The sequence below is a fragment of the Urocampus carinirostris genome, chromosome 17 (genome assembly GCF_059441175.1).
Source record: "Urocampus carinirostris isolate Australia breed hairy pipefish chromosome 17, RoL_Ucar_1.0, whole genome shotgun sequence".
Taxonomy (NCBI): domain Eukaryota; kingdom Metazoa; phylum Chordata; class Actinopteri; order Syngnathiformes; family Syngnathidae; genus Urocampus; species Urocampus carinirostris.
In genome coordinates this window covers 11,104,416-11,124,387 of record NC_142365.1, presented here as the reverse complement: position 1 = coordinate 11,124,387, position 19,972 = coordinate 11,104,416, and the positions used below count along the sequence as shown (strand labels likewise).

At 40.6% G+C, this 19,972-nt stretch overlaps 1 protein-coding gene across 1 annotated transcript in view; it reads left to right on the top strand.

The window, feature by feature from the left end:
* The first annotated feature begins 13,140 nt into the window (after positions 1–13,140).
* Positions 13,141–19,972, top strand: part of tecta (tectorin alpha) — a 50,427-nt gene continuing 43,595 nt past the window's right edge. The window contains exons 1-5 of the mRNA XM_088321676.1: positions 13,141–13,204; positions 13,271–13,410; positions 14,947–15,234; positions 17,297–17,434; positions 17,499–17,664. Of these exons, the coding sequence (XP_088177802.1) occupies positions 13,141–13,204; positions 13,271–13,410; positions 14,947–15,234; positions 17,297–17,434; positions 17,499–17,664 (796 nt within the window). The remainder of the gene's footprint in view (positions 13,205–13,270; positions 13,411–14,946; positions 15,235–17,296; positions 17,435–17,498; positions 17,665–19,972) is intronic.

Sequence of the window (19,972 nt, the reverse complement as noted above, 5' to 3'; positions counted from 1 at the left end):
CAATTAATTTATTCACAAACATTGGGAAATACATGTTTTTTATGTTTACCATTGAAAGCGTAAACAACTTGTTTATTTTAACACTTGAGTAAATTTAACTTTACATCTAAACCAACTCACCGCAAAAACAAACTCAAGTGAAAGCTGTGAGTAAAAATATGCTTGTCTCAATTGTTATACTGCTTTGAAAGAAGTACAAATTGTAAACAAAACACGAGTTTTAGCAGTGACATCAGATAAAACGTCTAGGTTGGTCTACTGAAACTGAGAAAATCCTGAACAATATTTTCTTTCTTACATACTCAGAAGTTTACAGATGGCTGGATTGAATCCCCAATGAGCTGGACACGTATGTTTGACGTGCCTGCCAGACATCATTACTTGTCGATTTTGAAATTATCACATTGTTTTAACTCACGATATATATTATACATAGAGTCCATAAAACCTGGGACGTTTAAAAATGGGATCGGACCGCTCTTCTGATCTTGCGCCCTGATCAAGTCAAAGTACGAGTCTCTGGAGTGATGCTGATGTAGGATCAGTTTCTACTAAGACGTCTGTGGGCATCGTGATGTTTTAGGACCTTAATGTCTGTGCCTGGCCTGTGATGACCCCAGGTTGCACTGTGGTCTCTACCTAGACTCTTCTGTCCTGGTTGGAGCTTCTGGCTCTGTTGTCTCTTGTAGGTCAGGCCACCTCGGTTCCAAGTACTCATGACTGATGGGCATGGGTTTTCTGATATTTCAACCCATTAAGAGCTGAGACCGAGATGCGCCTTGAACCAAAAGTGTTGCGCTTTAAGCCACGCGAGCCTTTTATGGATCTTCTCCCTTCCTCAGGAGAAAGTTGACTGTTCCTACAGTTCTTTCAGCTTCTGAATTTCTATGAGGGTTGTAGGGGGGTCGCTAGTAACATGTTTGAAGTCATAATCTATGGCAAAGTTTACAAACTCCAATGACGCAAACTGAGAACCACCATCTGCTTCTCATTTACAGAGGCTGATATCGTGGAAGTGAGGTTAGGTACTTCTACCACCAGGAACCAAGCTCAGTTCATATGTTTATAAAACGGGATTCGATGTGATACTCACTAGACCAGTGGGCCACAAGAGCCTGACAAGACCCAATGAGAGTCCGTACCCAGCCCTACTTCCATAACGTTCTTTTTACTGCTCAGTTAGTGATGATTTTAGCTTTGTAATGACCATGGTGGTGGTTGAGACTGTTTGGACTGCCATTTAGCCCATATGGGACATGACCTGGTCAGCATTTATTTTTGACTACATTAGCCAAAAGGTTGGCCCAGGTTACTGTGAGGTCTTATAAGGACACCATATCCATCTACCCTGTTTCTTCATCAAACAAACCCATGTCAGGTAAGCTCTCCTCAGCCACCATGTCATTGGTAACTCTTGATCTCCTCAGCTTTTGTGGGAACCCGCCTTTCACAGATCCGTCCATCTCTGCTCGGTCTTGAGGGGCTTCATAAAAGAGGCGAGCATCAGTGTGTCTTAATGGCAGCGAGGGTCCTGGCCTCTCTCCTGGAGCTTTTCAAAAAGTTTTTCTCCACTTCGCACTCACCTCTCCGGTTACTCCCCACTGTCCTCCTGGAACAAAGGCTCGACTCAGCGCCCTCCGAAGGCCTTTTCCCAGACCCCATCAGCACGCATCCTGAGATTTCTCCCGCCAGGTATTGGACAGAGGTCTCCGGAGAATGCTTGCTCGTCCTGGATCCTCCCACGATTGAGGGTCATAGAATTTAGAGCAACCAATGTTGATCCCCAAATTGGACTTCAAAACCAAACCCTGTTTTATTTCTATTTCAGTTTAATAACCGGTCATTTACTTTAATAACATGTTTAATAGTCCAAAAATAGTCACAGAATTCACTTGTATGCACACTGATAGTGTATTAGAGACAGCTCAAATCTTTTTTCGTGTCAGAATTAAAAGTCACACAATAATGGACTTCAAATTAAAACAACTATTCAAATGATAGGGTTGAAATCCTTCAAAATGTTTCAATTTTAATGTTTGTTTTCAAGCATTTAAAATGTCTTCAATTTTGGATGAAGTGCTTTAATTTCTTGAAATTGTTGCCATGTTTCTCAATAAGTATGCCAAAATGTGACGCCAACACGGTTATCTGGTGCTTTGCCATTACATTTCTTCTCCCCTTGTCATTAACGGCATCTGACATTAGTTTGTGCGGCACTGTCCTATGAAGCGTCATCGGGGACAGATTCATGATACACCCAAACAGGACACTATGAAATGTGTATTAGTGCAAGGACTATGTATCAAGTATAGACATTTATGATGGGCCATGCAAAAGAAAAAAAAAACTAAGGTTTCTCTGAGGTAATTTGGAATATGAACTTCCTGCAACTGTAAATATAGGCTAATTTTCATTAGTTGTTTTTACAAAAAACTTAAAATGGGGAAAGATTTGGCTCAAAAGCAAAAATATAATAACTCAAGTCTAAATCTAAATCATAGATGAATGCACACACAGAATTAAAAATTGCATATGCTAGTCATAGATATAATTGTGGCTCTGCAAAATACGTAATTCACAATGGATTTTTTTTTTGGGTGGTACTGTGTCATGGTTGCCATGGCGCCCAATTGGCCGCGCCCATGTGTGTCTCACGGTTGCCGTGGTGCCCAATTGGCCCCGCCCGTGTGGTGCCCGCTGCGGCTCGTTGAGAGATTGGCTTTCTGTTTATATAAAGCCCAGTGCTCTCTTGCTTCACTGTAATCCCGTCAAACGAACTTCTGCCCCACAAGACGTGGGTTCTGACTCGGTCCTGTTTTCCTATGATATCTCCAGTTCGGTATTGTTCCCGTTTATTTTTGTCCTGTTTAATTTCGGGTTCTAGTTTTGTTTCCGTCTATTTTGGTCCTGTTTATTAGTTTCTCCTGTTAGTTATCAATATCCTGATTTGTTATCGATCTCGTCGGTCTCTGGCTTCCAGTCTTTCCACGCCAGACCGGCTACCTAACGTGCATGACTCCCTATTTTCCGTAAAATAAAGGCTTGTGTGAGAACGTCACGCGATTGGGTCCTGTATCTGTTCTGGTTCTGACATACCAGAGAAATTCGAAAATATGCTATAAAAAAGGGCTTGAATTCGGTCATGGAAAAGGTGTGTGAACCCTGAAATGAATGAGAAAAAGGTTCATCAAATACAAAAAGAAAACATAATTTCAATGATCTCCAATTCAGGGACCCCAAATCCATGGGTATATCTTGTTTCTAAAAATGTTCAGCAACCCACAATCAATACCAAAGGAATGATCCACTTCCTACCGGGACCTTGATGGGAAGCTCTATGATGAATCAGATCATTGTTGGATTTCTGGTTTGGGTCGCTCGCCACTTGTCCAAAGAATTAAGGATTTTTTTCCGGGAGGTGGAACCTGGCCAAAATTCATCTCGTTCGGGTTTTTCATCCCTTGTGAATGACACCGTCACCGGGTGGAGTCAAAACGAAGAAAAAGAGAATTGATTAGCCAAATCCGAGCAAGACATGCTAACAATTGCTATGATAATTATAGGTCGGCACTCGCCATGATGTTTATTTGTTTCTAACTCGCTTTTTAATTGAAGTTACATCCTCTTTTCTCACGTGTGTCACAATTAAACTATTTCTATTTTCAAATTAAAATTTTGATGATCTCCGACCTCTCTGAGTTTCTGAGCTTTTTCCTTTCTGGATTACTACAGTTGAAATCCAAATCAAATGTAGGAATAGCCGTAATTGTAGCGTACCTTATCTCAAAGCAGGACTTTCCAGATATCTCTCCATCCTTTTTCCACACCTCCTCCCTCTCTCCCTCTTTCGCTTCCCGACATTCCTACTCCGCCCCCACCCTCCTGCCTCCCCCCTCGTACAAACTCTCATCTCCTGTTAAATTGGAGTCGATCCGGCAAAACTTGCACTGGTGGCCAAACTTGGAGGATACAGGTGGTCTGCGCTGGTCTGGAAATCGGGAATCGAACTCGGTGCCGGATTCGAGAGGAGCTCCATGCCCGTCACATGAAGCCAGGTGAGTGCATGCTTCAATTAATGCTATAAAACATCTTGATTTCATCACTATATTATCGTCATTTTATGCTGAACATCAACAAAATTTGTTTAACCCCTTGTCCCAATCCTTTGCATAAACTCAATATTGCATAATGTTTATTAAATTGATCCTCAGTCTCTATTAAGTATGTCTATATTGTTATTATACAGTAAACCCTCGACATTAATCCATTTTAAAGCGAGTATCACAAAGTAAAACTGCAACATGACGAGGGATACAAACCTATGGTAATTTGAACATAACATTAAAATAACAAAATAGTATATTACAAGTACTACTTGTGCGTAATATACATGCATATAATTAAATAACATTCTAAATAAATACAAAGAAATAAAAATGATTCAATTTTATTTACTTTTGGTGTGTCGTAACCTGAGCTGGTCTAGTAGAGTTTGTGGGTGGATGCAGAGGAAGGGGAAGAGGTGGATTGAAATCAAACTGATTTCAAAACTTTTACTTCCTGTTGTTGCCCCGCCCTTTGATTTCCTTTTTTAATCGCCTCATTCTCTTTATAATAAGGCCAATCATCGATTTTTAATGGCAGGGGTGTCGAAAACCTTCATAAAGAGGGCCAGATTTGGTAAGCTGAAAATGTGTGAGGGCCGACTATTTCGCCTGGCATTCTTTGAACTCTTACCACTTACACCCAAAACGTGTATGAGAAGATAATAGGAAACTATGAATTATCTGTAGGATGGGCTCCAGCACCCCCGTGACCCTACTGAGGATAAGCTTTGCAGATAATGGATGGATGGATGGATGGAAATTTCTGTAGGTGTGAAAATGAGACTTAATAGCTATCTATTTCTATTTGGCACTGTGGTGAAGTGGCCACTCACCCAGGGCTTACCCCCAGCAGACCACTTGACCCTAAACTCAGGAATAAACGGGTAAAGAAAATGAATGGATGATTATATTTACTTCAAATGGCTGAGTTTATTTTTTTAAGTTTAAAAAAAAAATCACAGACCATTATAAAGCGAGCAAAAAGTCTGGGAAAACAATATTTTACTTATTGTTTATTATAGTTGTGTCACGCTTTCACCGAGTTCGATTCCAGTTAGCTTGTCGTAGTGAGTACGTTTCGTCCGGCAGTACCTCTCAATTCCAGCTACAGTCTTTCGGCATATTAGGCCGTTGTTTTGGATTTCGGTGAAAAATGTATTTTTTTACTTGTCCTGGAAGCGGCAACCCTCACAGTCAACTTTCCTTTTTTACTTAGTCATTATGAGGGAAATTGGGTAGGCTAAAATTCTCGCCAAAAGGGATTTTGCTATCATCTGGTAAAATAGTAACTTTTTTTTCGAGTACATATTTATTTCATAATGCGGTAAACGTTATTAGCGGGCTACTTAATATTAATTTTGTAACAGAGGCCGCGGACCAGTAAAAATGTGATCACTGGCCCCCAGGCCGGACTTTGGACACGCCTGGGTTACAACCATGCAACTTGTCAATGATACCATTCGTGGACCTTTGCATTCATCGATGACTCCATGCTTCCTTTCCATGGTTATCATGTTTTTTGATTTTCCCTTTAGCATCATTGTAAGCCTTGGGACACATAGCAAATAAAAACAATACAAGTAATACTGTATTGTATAGCTGCCTCTCGAAGTCTTTACCAAGCACACGTGATTCTGAACTGGATGACGAAAGAGAAAAGGTATTGTGGGAGGTAGTTCAGACAATAGCATATTTATGTTTTCATGCTACCATGTAGCAAACCAATAGCAGATTAGCATTTTACAAGACAAGCAATCGCAGACAAGCATCATAGAGCCATAACACACAGAAACACCAGCATGCAAAATATTTTATAATCGACTAAATATAGTCAGAAAAATGCCGTAAAGAGGGGCCAAAAAATAGTTCAATTCTACACGGTAAAGTGAAAATGCTGTAAGGTGGGGACGCCATATCCCAAAGGTCTACTCTAAAGTGATGGTAATTTGTCTGAAAGTAAAAATCTTAGACTTCTTTTTGATACTATAACTGCAAAAACTTTAAAGGGACAGTGTGTATTTGTTAGCGCCTACTGGTGGTAAAAAAGAAATATCATTCATTTAAAAGAAAATAATTTATTCGAATAATAAGCAAAAATACTTGAACTGTCAAATGAAGGTTCACTTTTTAAATATTGGTAGAAGGGAAAATTTGTATTTAGTTGACTGCGAGGTTTGGGTGTGTGTATCCCTTAACCACTCGGGTCATAGGGGACCAATTTTCTGTGGTGTGTCTTGGGCAAGTACAGCATGGTGGCGCACATCCGTCTCTAGGACATCAAATGTTTGCAGCCTTTCTAAAATCAGGGACCTTTACAGATCTGCTAACTACTTCACTGCGGAAACACTGCTCAAGATTCTCTTTTTTTCTTCTTCTGCCTTTTTCTTATTGTTTTTCCTGCTTGCTTTTTTCCATTTTGTTTTCCTTTTTCTTCTTTTTTTCTTTATTCATTTGATGTTGTATTCTCCCTTTTTTCTTTTTTGTCATCATTACTGATGTGACTCAGCTGTGCCCCCTCATTTGGCGCCACCCGCCGCGGGTTCTGATTGGCTCCCTGTCACTATTTGAACTCAGTCCTGTCAATCCCCTGTTGTCCTTCCATCTGCGGCCCTCAGTGAATGCTAGGCAAGCCTTTTTCGACCCTTACTGTCACCCGTCCCGTTTTTGCTCCCGTCTGTCTCCGGCTACAACCCGTTTTGATCCTGACCAAGTCTGCTCTCCCGTCCCGACTTATGACCCGTTTCTGACCCGACCACGTTTTTGCTCTCCTGACCCGTTTTTTCCGTCCCCGACTCCGCCATCGCTCGCCACGGAAGATCCACTTCCGTGTTCGGATCACAATCGGAGTACGAGAGCGACTTCCCGGGCCTAGCGAACACCGGATCGTGGGCGCAGCCCTTCCTCTTTCCTTTAATAAAACTTGTGAGAAATGTAACGCAATTGGGTCCTGTTTCTGTCCTGGTCTATTTTCACCTTTCTTTACAACTTTTTACTTTCAGTTTCTATTTTGCTCTTTTTTCTTTTTTCTGTTTTTCTTCGTCCTTCTTATTTTCCCCTTTCTCTTCATCCCTTTTTTCTTTTCTGTTTTTCCTGTTTCTTTGATTTTCATTCTTTTTTCTTTCCTTTTTTGCCCCATATTTCCTTTTTTTCTTTTTTCTTTCTTTTCTTTTAATTAATTTGACTCTCCGTAGTTTGTGTTTCTCCTCGCGCCTTTATCACTTGTTTTAAAGTTCACTACAGTGTTCAAATATTACACACGCTCGCTTTAGTAGCCTAGATGGTAAGGCGCCCGCTTTGAGACTGGGAGGTCGGTGGTTCGCGCCCCGGCCGAGTCATTCCTAAGACTTAAAAAGTGGTCGGCGGCGCCCTCTGTTGGCTGCGGCTGCATCGGCTCGCTACAACGGGTCAGGTGTTATCGACATTTCGTTCTGTGTACATTGTTACACAGAATGACAATACAAGGAAATTATTATTATTATTATTATTATTATTTAAAGTAAAAATACTTTTCCTTTTTTTTGACCAGGTTTCCAAATACCTTCCAGATCCTTCAAGTTTCGGGGCCTTCTCTGGTCAAGGTAGAGTTGCACTTACCTTCCACTCCTCAACTACCTCTTACAAATGGGTTCAGATTTAGAGACTGACTTGGTGACTTAGGGCCATTCCAGATTCTCGAGATTGGCATTATTATGCGGGGACACCAGTCACAAACCATCTTGAATATCCCCGGAATCCCCAGAGGATATTTGCATTCCCGTCAGGCAAGGGATGATATTCTTGGAATTGTACTTTTAAGTCTTTGTTTAAAAAATACAAAACAGGAATGGGATTTATTACAAAATATGGCCGAGTAAAACCTACTACTATGGATCAATACGTTTTTGGGAGTGTGTCAAGTCATGTTTATTTGTGACGCCCTTAATCACAAAGAGTCTCAAACAGCTGCTCAGAACACAGATTATTGCAAACTACAGACTATTATGACACCATCCCCTGATCTAAAACCTACATGAGGGCAAGGAAAAACTGTAAAACTTCAATTCAAGTCAAATCATGAGTATTTTTGACGCCATTAATTACAAAGAGTCTCAAACGGCTGCTCAGAACACAGATTATTGCCAACTACAGACTATTATGACACCATCCCCTGATCTAAAACCTACATGAGGGCAAGGAAAAACTCATAAACCTCAGCATGAGGGAAATGGAGAAACCTTGAAAAGATCCCCCTTTCTGGATGACCAGGCTGCAACGGATGTTGCAATAACAAATAATATACAGCTATTGTCAACGTAAAATCTAGGTTATCCAAATGCTATGAAGTAGAAGTGTGTTTTAAGCTTAGATTCAAACAGTTCCACTGAGGTTGCAGATGGAATCTCAGGGGGAAGAGCATTCCACAGCACCAGGGCCCGAATAGAGAGCGCTCTCCAACATGCAGATGTCTTCTTGGTTCTTGGGATTACGAGTAAACCAGCATTTTCAGAGCGAAGGCTCCGGACCGGAACATAGGGGGAAATTAAATCTGAAATATATAAGGGAGTTCATGCATGATTTTGTATACCAGTGATTTTAAACCACTGTCCCGCGACACACTAGTGTGACATGAAAGATCGTCAGGTGTGCCCTGAGAAGAAAATAGACAAACATCGTGGTCTGCCTTTGTGGAGTCTCATATGCCCTCTGGCGGACAAATTGGGTGCTGCAGTTCCCGACCACCAACCACTCCAAGCAGCTGAATCCAATCTTCTATCGGCCTGGCAACACTGCGTACTTTGGCTCGTATGTTAAAAATAAATACAGTGATCCCTCTATGTACAAGCTATGAGAAATATAAAATGCGCAATGCCTTCGAGCAATAACTTTGCCAGAAATAGAAAAAACTTGTCCCTGAGAAACCCATATTGGTCGATCTCTAATTTTACCCATGACGGAGACCTGGTACATTTCAAGGATACCAGATGCTAGCATACAGCTAGCCAGCCGCGGAATGAATAACATTATTTAGTATTGGAAGAAATGTTTTCTACTCGAATAATTCGGTGTTCTAACACCGATCCTGAAAGATTATGATCGAGTACCGATGTAGCACTATATAATGTTATGGTAAGAGCTCATCACTTTCACTTTAGCGTTAGTTTTTTTTACGATATATATCAATCCCAAACAGACACGCTTCAGACTCAGTCCACTGCTTCCTCAGGTCCCCCAAGGTCTGGAATCCGCCCTTCTCCACAGTTTTCCTTAGGATCCGTTCATCTCTTCTGCTTGTGCAGCGTTTTCTGCCACACTTTAATATTCCCGTTCCCACACAAATATTTTATAAAGCTGATGTTATATTTTAGTAGTTATTTAGTTGTTGTTGTTGTTCTATGTACAGCCCTTTGAGACTTTTTGAACTGTTTATTTTTAGAGACATTTTAAGCCCCTCTGGGTCACAGTAAAGGATGGTGGGCCACATTTGGCCCCTGGTCCTTGAGTTTAACACACGTGGTCGATCCCAATTTGGCACACTGCATTGACCTTGGCAAACAAATACATGCCTTTTTGCCAATGGTAAAATGGCCTTGTGGCAGTCGAGTAAGAAAGGTAGAGAACAAGCCTGTAATGCACCGGAGCCCCCTCCCATGGGACCATCAGGCTAATGTGATCCTCATACATTGTCCCTCCACACATAATGCTTTCTTTTCAGCCCCCCTTCTTTGGAGGAGACTTGGGAGCCTGCATTTTAAGAAGTACAGTATCCCGCCCAGCGACCCCCGCCTTATGACGTTTTCACCCTACGGCAGGCATGTCAAATTCACGGCCTGCTGGCCGGATCTCCGTCCCCATTTTGAATTTAATCCAGCCTGACATAAATTTTTGAGTATGCAAATGCAAAGGAACGAAGTAAAAAACTAACAAGGGGTCACAAAACAAATATCATGTCCAAACAAATTCAAAACGGACAATATTCGAACCAAAAACAAAGACCGAAATGCAAATGCAAGGAACAAAGTAAAAAACAAACAATGGGTAACAAAACAAACATGTCCAAACAAATTCAAACCTGACAATATTCAAACCAGAAACAAAGACTGAGATGCAAATGCAAGGAACAAAGTAAAACAAACAAACAAGGGGTCACAAAACAAACGACATGTCCAAACAAATTCAAACCTGACAATACCCTAACCAGAAACAAAGACAGAAGTGCATATGCAAGGAACACAAAAAAAACGAGGTTACAAATCAAACATTTCTAAACAAATTCAAACCTGACAATATTCAAACCAGAAACAAAGACTGAAATGCAAATACAGGGAACAAAGTTAAAAACAAGTATGTCCAGACAAATTCAAACCTGACAATACCCAAACCAGAAACAAAGACAGAAGTGCATGTGCAAGGAACACAAAAAAACGAACAAGGGGTTACAAAACAAACATTTCCAAACAAATTCAAACCTGATAATATTCAAACCAGAAACAAAGACTGAAATGCAAATGCAAGGAACAAAGTAAAAAAAACAATCAAGGGGTCACAAAACAAAATGGCAAACAGAATCAAACCCGACAATACCCAAACCAGAAACAAAGACAGAAGTGCATGTGCAAGGAACAAAGTAAAAAACAAGCATGTCCAAACCAATTCAAACCTGACAATATCCAAACCCAAAACAAAGACTGAAATGCAAATACAAGGAACAAAGTAAAAAACAATCAAGGGGTCACAAAACAAACAACATGTCCAAACAAATTCAAACCTGACAATATCCAAACCCGAAACAAAGACTGAAATGCAAATACAAGGAACAAAGTAAAAAAAAAAAACACGGGGTTGCAAAACAAACATTTCTAAACAAATTCAAAGCTGACAATATTCAAACCAGAAACAAAGACTGAAATGTGAATGCAGGGAACAAAGTAAAAAACAAAAATGTACAAAAAAATTCAAACCTGACAATATCCTAACCCAAAACAAAGTCCAAAATGAAATTGCAAGGAACAAAATAAATAACAAACAAGGGGTTATAAAAACAAACATGTCCAAACAAATTCAAACCTGAAAATATTTAAACCTGAGACAAAGACTGAGATGCAAATGCAGGGAACAAAGTAAAAAACAAGTATGTCCAAACAAATTAAAACCTGACAATATCCAAACCCGAAACCAAGACTGAAATGTGAATGCAAGGAACAAAGTAAAAAATAAACAAGGGGTCACAAAACAAAGAACATGTCCAAAAAAATTAAACCTGACTATATCCAAACCAGTAACAAAGACCGAAATGCAAATGCATGGAACAAAATAAAAAAAACAAACAAGGGCTTACAAAACAGACATGTCCAAACAAATTCAACCCTGACAATACCCAAACCAGAAACAGAGACTGAAATGCAAATGCAGGGAACAAAGTAAAAAACAAACATGTCCAAACAGATTCAAACCTGACAATATCCAAACCCGAAACAAAGACTGAAATGCAAATACAAGGAACAAAGTAAAAAAACAAACGAGGGGTCACAAAACAAACAACATGTCCAAACAATATCAAACCTGACTATATCTGAACCAGAAACAAAGACCGAAATGCAAATGCGAAGGAAAAAAGTAAGAAACAAACAAGGTGCCACAAAACAAACAATATGTCCAAACAAATTCAAACCTGACAATACCCAAACCAGAAACAAAGACCAAAATGCAAATGCAAGAAACAAAATAAATTACAAACAAGGGGTTACAAAACAAACATGTCCAAACAAATTAAAACCTGATGATAATCAAACCAGAAACAAAGACTGAAATGCAAATGCATGGAACAAAGTAAAAAAACAAACGAGGGGTCACAAAACAAACAACATGTCCAAACAATATCAAACCTGACTATATCTGAACCAGAAACAAAGACCGAAATGCAAATGCGAAGGAAAAAAGTAAGAAACAAACAAGGTGCCACAAAACAAACAATATGTCCAAACAAATTCAAACCTGACAATACCCAAACCAGAAACAAAGACCAAAATGCAAATGCAAGAAACAAAATAAATTACAAACAAGGGGTTACAAAACAAACATGTCCAAACAAATTAAAACCTGATGATAATCAAACCAGAAACAAAGACTGAAATGCAAATGCATGGAACAAAGTAAAAAACAAACATGTCCAAACAGATTCAAACCTGACAATATCCAAACCCGAAACAACGACCAAAATGCAAATGCAAGGAACAAAGTAAAAAAACAAACAAGGGGTAACAAAACAAAAATGTCCAAACAAATTCAAACCTGATAATGATTAAACCAGAAATAGAGTGAAATGCAAATGCAGGGAACAAAGTAAAAAAACAACAACATGTCCAAACAGATTCAAACGTGACAATATCCAAACTCGAAACAAAGACTGAAATTCAAATACAAGGAACAAAGTAAAAAACTAACAAGGGGTCACAAAACAAACAACATGTCCAAACGAATTCAAACCTGACAATATCCAAACCAGTAACAAAGACCGAAATGCAAATGCAAGGAACAAAATAAAAAACAAACAAGGGGTTACAAAACAGACATGTCCAAACAAATTAAATCCTGACAATACCCAAACCAGAAACAGAGACTGAAATGCAAATGCAGGGAACAAAGTAAAAAACAAGCATGTCCAAACAGATTCAAACCTGACAATATCCAAACCCGAAACAAAGACTGAAATGCAAATGCGAGGAACAAGGTAAAAAACAAACGAGGGGTCACAAAACAAACATCATTTCCAAACACAATTAAACCTGACTATATCCAAACCAAAAACAAAGACCGAAATGCAAATGCGAGGAACAAAGTAAAAAACAATCAAGGGGTCTCAAAACAAATAACATGTCCAAACAAAATCAACTCCTACCTCAGAACCGATTTTTGTTGTATTCCCGGGGTTCTACTATAGTAGCATAAGTTTAGAGGTCTAAGACAGGGTTTTTGTGGAAACTTCTTTAAGTTACAGTAGACTGGTGAGTGTGGCTTACAATGGACATTGGAATGAGTCCATCTTAAACCTTTCAGGATGGTGAGGCGAGAGGTGCTGGTCCTTCTTCTCATCATCTTCAGTGCGGCTGCTCACACAAGAGGTATGAGATCCAACGAGACAGCACAGGACACCACAGGCACATTCTGACCCGATGATCCCGTTTTAGTGGATACCGGGGATGTCCTGTACCCGTTTGGACCCGCCCACATGGATCTGGAGACACCCAAGATGGACGATGGAAGCTCCCCTGAGATTCCTCTGCTTGTGCCTTTTGTTTTCTTCAGTACCCCCTACCGCACCGTCTATGTAAGAAGAGACCTCAACGTTTTGAGTTGTTCTACCACAGGGGTGTCAAACTCGTTTTCAGTTCAAAGGCCACATGGTAGAAAAAAAAATAGTGGAAAGAGAGAAAAAGAAAGAGAGAGAGACAGAGAGGAGAAGGAAAGAAAGAGAGAGGGAGAAAAGTGGGGGGAGAAAGAGAGAGAAGGGTGAAGAAAGAGAAGAAAACAACAAGAGAAAGAAGGAGGGAAAAAGACAGAAGAGAAGAAGAGAGGCACTGAGAAAAGAAACACAAAGGGAGAAAGAGAGAGAAAGGAATACAAAGAGAAATAAAGAGAGTGAGAAGGATTAAGGGAGATGGAGAGAGAGAGAGAGAGAGAGATGGATTGAAGGAGAGAGAGAGAGACAGAGAGGAGAAGGAAAGAAAGAGAGAGGGAGAAAAGAGGGGGGGAAAGAGGGGGAAGAACAAGGAAAAAAATAACAAGAGAAAGAAGGAGGGAAAAGACAGAAGAGAAGAAGAGAGGCACTGAGAAAAGAAACACAAAGGGAGAAAGAGAGTGAAAGGAATACAAAGAGAAATAAAGAGAGTGAGAAGGATTAAGGGAGATGGAGAGAGAGAGAGAGAGAGAGATGGATTGAAGGAGAGAGAGAGAGACAGAGAGGAGAAGGAAAGAAAGAGAGAGGGAGAAAAGAGGGGGGGAAAGAGGGGGAAGAACAAGGAAAAAAATAACAAGAGAAAGAAGGAGGGAAAAGACAGAAGAGAAGAAGAGAGGCACTGAGAAAAGAAACACAAAGGGAGAAAGAGAGTGAAAGGAATACAAAAGAGAAATAAAGAGAGTGAGAAGGATTAAGAGAGAGGGAGAGAGAGAGAGAGAGAGAGAGAGAGGAGGAAAGAAAGAGGAAAAAATGACAAGAGAAAGAAGGAGGGAAAGACAGAAGAGAAAAAGAGACACAAAGGGAGAAATATATAGAGAGAAAGGAATAAGAAAGAGAAAGAAAGAGTGAGGAGGATTAAGAGAGAGAGAGAGAGAAGGAAAAAAAGACAGGAGAAATAGAGACAAACTAGGAAAGAGACAAAGAGATCAAAAGAGAGAAGTAATAGGCAAAGATCAACAGAAAAGTGACACAGAGAAAGAGGGAGAGAAAAAACTGAGAGAAAGAGAGAGAAAAGAAGAGAACAGGGAGAGATGCCGGGTAGAGAAAAGGGAGAGAAAGAAATACAGACAAAGAGAGAAGAAGAAAGGGAAAGAAGTGGAAAAATACCAAAGAAAATAAGTGATAAAGAGAGAGAAAAAGAAATAGAATAAAAGATTAAGATACACAAAGAGAGAGAGAGAGAATTTAAAAGAGGGAAAGAGATCAAATACAGCTCTAGTTGCTTTTTGAGTGGCACCTGGCTTTGGCAATATGAAGTGGTTACATTTAAAATGCAGCTTGTTATTCGCTTGCGCTTCTCGGCGTCATCTCCCAGACTGCCTGATGCGGCCCGCGAGCTGCAGGTTTGACACCCCTGTTCTAGCAGTTTTCCCCAATATCGCTGTCATGCAGAAATATCCCAAACAGGTCAACAACAATGGCGTCATCTCCTTCAGCGAACACGTGAGCCAGTTCACGCCCGAAGCTTTCCCGCTGAGCGACAGCCGCTCCTTTGTCGCCCCCTTGTGGGCGGACGTGCACAACGGTATCCGGGGCGATGTCTACTACCGGGAAACCACTCTGCCGCGGATACTGGAAAGGGCCACGCGCGACGTCCGCAAGCATTTCAAGAACCTTCCGGACTTCACCTCCACTTGGGTCTTCGTCGCCACCTGGCACCAGGTCACCTTCTACGGCGGGAGCCAAAGCACCCCGGTAAAGTCTGAAAACCTTCCCTGGTGTGAAAGTTTATAGAAAGAAAATGAGCGAGAGTGAGACAGAAAGCAAGAAAACAAGAAAGCAAGAAAGAAAGAAAGAGGAGAAAAAAAGAATAGGGGAAAGAGTGGTAAGAAAGAAAGAAAGAAAGAAAGAAAGAAAGAAAAGGGGATAGAGTGAGAAAGAAAGAAAATGGGATGTAGTGAGAAAGAAAGAAAATGGGATAGAGTGAGAAAGAAAGAAAATGGGATAGAGTGAGAAAAAATGAAAGAAAGAAAAGGGGAGAGTGAGAAAAACAGAAAGAAAAGGGGTGAAAAAGAAAGAAAAGAGAAAGAAAGAAAGAAGGAAAGAGAGACAGAGAGAGAATGAAAGAGAGGGAGAGAGATCAAGAGAGAGAAAGAGATAACAAAATAAAGAATGAAAGAAAGAAAGAGAAGGAAAGAAAGAAAGAAAATGGGATAGAGTGAGAAAGAAAGAAAGAAAGAAAGAAAGAAAGAAAAGGGGAGAGAGTGAGAAAGAAAGAAAGAAAAGGGATGAGAAAGAATGAAAGAAAGAAGGGAAGAGAGACAGAGAGAGAGAGAGAGAACAAAAGAAAGAAAGAAGGGAAATAAGAGAAAGAATAGATATAAGAGAAAGAATGAAAGAAAGAAAAAAAGGGAAATAAGAGAAAAAAATAAAGAAAGAAAGAAAGAAAGAGAGGAGGGAAATAAGAGAAGAAAAGAAAGAAAAAGAGAAGGGAAATAAGAGAAAAAAAGAAAGAGAGAGGGAGAAAAGGGAAATAAGAGAAAGAGAAAGGAAAAAGAAAGATGGTAATTAGCTATCCCCAGATAAAAACATTGAAAAAAGCAAAATTGTACATAGTACGTACTGCTCAAGTGCAATAGATATGTGTATGATAAGATAACATAAAGACGTATGCACAAGGTTATGCACTGAATAAAGACAGAGGGAGGCAGTGTGGGAAGTAGTTCAGCCAATAACATATTCGTTATCTAAAAATGCAGTGATGCAAACCAATAGCAGACCAGTATTTTATGGGGTTTTGACCAATAGCAGACAGTCTTGTTAGAGACATACCATAAATTCCGGACTATAGAGCACACCTGATTACAAGCCGCACCCGCCACATTTTAATTTTGTACAAACACAAGGCGCACCTGTATATAAGCCGCATGCGCCCACATTCGAACATGTAACACAAACACAAAATTAACCCTATCCCGACTTCAAGTCCCGCGATTGAAACTAAATGTCCTTCATTAAAGTCCACAGTCCAAAAATCACAGCCGGCAAAATGAACGGAAAATGATACCGGTACTTAAGGTTTGATGCAGACCTGCAGAGTCCGGGTCCCGTTGAAAGTAATCCAAGGAAAAAAGTGTATATTTCCAAAGGTAAGGGTGGGAAAAATATATCAATTGAACACATTCACTCACGCAACTCCTTTTTCTTTAACCAACTTTTTACCCCCTCTTCTTTCCTTGTCCGTCCCTCACCTTTAGCGGTCCCCACTTAAACTCGGCACCCCGCGTTTGTTCCGCCCCTTCTTTTTCATTCGCCCGTGCAAAACATATCAGAATAAGTGTCTAAAATAAATACATTACAAAAATATACAGTTGCAAATACATATTATACACGGGTTACACATATTTACAAAGAAAGACGGTACACCGAGAGAGTTTTCAAAGCTTTAATAATAACAATATAGCTTTGACAGGGCGGTTAATGGTAGCAACACTCGAGCGCCGCTAGTGGCCGCTAAAAAAATTACATAAATTGGCCGCATCACTGAATAAGCCGCAGGGTTGGAAAAAAGTAGCGGCTTATAGTCCGGAATTTACGGTAATTCACCCAAATGCTGTAAAGAGGGTCCGAAAACCATCTCATTCCTCATTGTAAAGCAGGGACACCGTATCCCAAACTAGGAACATTTTAGGAACTTCATGAAATAATGTCCTACAAGTCTGAATTCAGGGTCGACCTATCGTAGAGCTGTAATGTGCTAGTCTGTTTTTTTTCTCTCTTTTGTAAAACTGTGTCACTCCTCTTGTTTGATTAAAAGGTGAACACATTCCAAACTGTGCTAATCTCAGATGGTGCCGTGTCCTTCGCCATCTTCAACTACGCCGTCATCAATTGGAGCACAGGCACCGCCAGCGGCGGGGATCCTCTGACCGGATTGGGGGGCACCACCGCACAGGTGATTTGATTTTAGCCAGGGAATTCCCCAGCGGGGTCCCTGACTGTCGTCCCCGCCTTTTCAGTCAGGTTTCAATGGCGGGGAAACGGGACACTTCTTGAACCTGCCGGGATCCAGGTCCAACGAGGTGGTGAATATTGAGCTCACCACCAACGTCAACGTTCCGGGACGCTGGTTCTTCCGTGTCGACCAGGATCAGGTCGATCCGGCCAATGGCTGCAGCTACAATGGTAAGTCTCTCCTGCAGTTTAACCAGAAGGTATTTAGACCAGGGGTGTCGAACTCGTTTTAACTCGGGGGGGGCCACACGATAGAACAAGCATTCTGTCGGGGGGCCGGACGAGTAGATTAAAGAGAAAGAAAAAGAGAGAAAGAAATAGGAGAAAGAGAAGGAGAGAAGAAGAGAGAGGGTGGGCCAGAGAAAGAGAAAGGGAGAAAGAGACAGAGAAAAGAGAGGGAGAGATTGAATGTGAGAAACAAAAGAGATGAAAAGAGAAATGGTGAGAAATGGGGGAAAGAAAGACAGAGAAACAAGAAAATCCAAAGAGAAATACAAAGAGAGAAAGAGACAAAGAGGAAAAAAGAAAGAGAAAGGGGAGAAAAAGAAGAAGAAAAAGAAGAAGGAGACGAAGGAGAAGAAAAAGAAGAAGAAGAAGGAAAAGAATGAGACGAAGGAGAAGAAAAAGAAGAAAGAGAAGAAGGAGAAGAAAAAGAAGAAAAAGAAGGAGACGAAGGAGAAGAAAAAGAAGAAGGAGAAGGAGAAAGAATGAGTTGCCTCTCACAAAAATTTGTCGGGGGCCGGACTAGTAGATTAAAGAGAAAGAAAAAGAGAGATAAAGAAATAGGAGAAAGAGAGGGAGAGAAGAAGAGAGAGGGTGGGCCAGAGAAAGAGAAAGGGAGAAAGAGACAGAGAAAAGAGAGGGAGAGATTGAACGTGAGAAACAAAAGAGATGAAAAGAGAAATAGTGAGAAATGGGGGAAAGAAAGACAGAGAAACAAAAAAATCCAAAGAGAAATACTAAGAGGAAAAAAGAAAGAGAGAAGGGAGAAAAAGAAGAAGAAAAAGAAGAAGAAGAAGACAAAGGAGAAGAAGAAGAAAAAGAAGAAAAAAAAGAAGAAAAAGAAGAGAAAGAAGAGAAAGAAGAGAAAGAAGAAAAAGAAGAAAAAGAAGAAAAAGAAGAAAAAGAAGAAAAAGAAGAAAAAGAAGAAAAAGAAGAAAACGAAGTAAAAGAAGAAAAAGAAGAAAAAGAAGAAGGAGACAAAGGAGAAGAAAAAGAAAAAGAAGAAAAAGGAGAAGAAGGAGAAGAAGGAGAAGAAGGAGAAGAAGGAGAAGAAGAAGAAGAAGAAGAAAAAGAAGAAGGAGAAGAAGGAGAAGGAGAAAGAATGAGTTGGCTTCAGCAACATCAAGTAGACATATTTCGACCTGGAGCTCGTTTTTCTCTTGCTCTTCCCTCAGTGTTGTCTCGCGGGCCAGATTCAATCCCTTAGCAGGCCTGATCCGACCCACGGGCCACCTGTTTGGCACCCCTAATTTAGACAGTGTTAGGGAAAACCAGCTCAGTAGCCTAGATGGTAGGGCGCCCGCTTTGAGACTGGGAGGTCGCTGGTTCGCGCCTCGGCCGAGTCATACCTAAGACTTATAACATTGGTAAAATGGCGGCGCCCTCTGTTGGCTGCGGCTGCATCGGCTCGCTACAACGGGTCAGGTGTATCGACATTTCGTTCTAACAAAAGAATGACAATACAAAGGAAATTATTATTATTATTATTATTATATTACCAAATTGTTCGAATTAGTTATCTGACTCCATTAACCAAAGACAAACTTCACTCCTAACAATGCATGCTCGTTTCTTAATTTAAGGGAAAATATTGACAAAAGACAGGCATTTCCACACGGGGGCAGATTTATTTTCTTAAAGTATTTAACTAAGTGAATTCCATAGAATTTAGCCGAATCATTGTCGAATTGGTCTAAATAGTCTTTGTCAATCCTCCCTCTCATTCTCCGATCTGCTCTCCCATCTCTCGTCTCTCTCGTCCGTCTTCCGTCTTTTTCACACGTCGGGGCGTCGGCCACCCCCCATGGGCGGGCCAGGAATTCCCCACGTGGCAGACTCCGCCCGTGGCAGACTCCTCACGTGGCCTAGTCGCCACCTCCTCGCCGAAAGGCGCCGCCATGTCCAGAAAGTCAGCCCTTGTCCCCGTTCTTGTTGTTTTTCTGTAAACATCATTCTTGTCTAGGCTACAATGACCTCCCCCACAGCTCAGCCAGTGAATATCTTTTGTATTTAAATGTAATTTGTATTTGATTGTAAAAAATAGCTTATAGTCGATTAAATGAAATAAAAATCCTTCAACAGACACACAATTTCCACAATGTGGGCTCTACATGCAACCACATTGGACTTATATATCTTGAACAGAATTGAAGTACAGACTGTAATGTTTAATTAATTCAAGTGTTTGAATCACAACACGGTTCATAGATCCCTTCACCGCCTGGGTCTAAAACAGTCCACTTACTTCTGGGAGAGC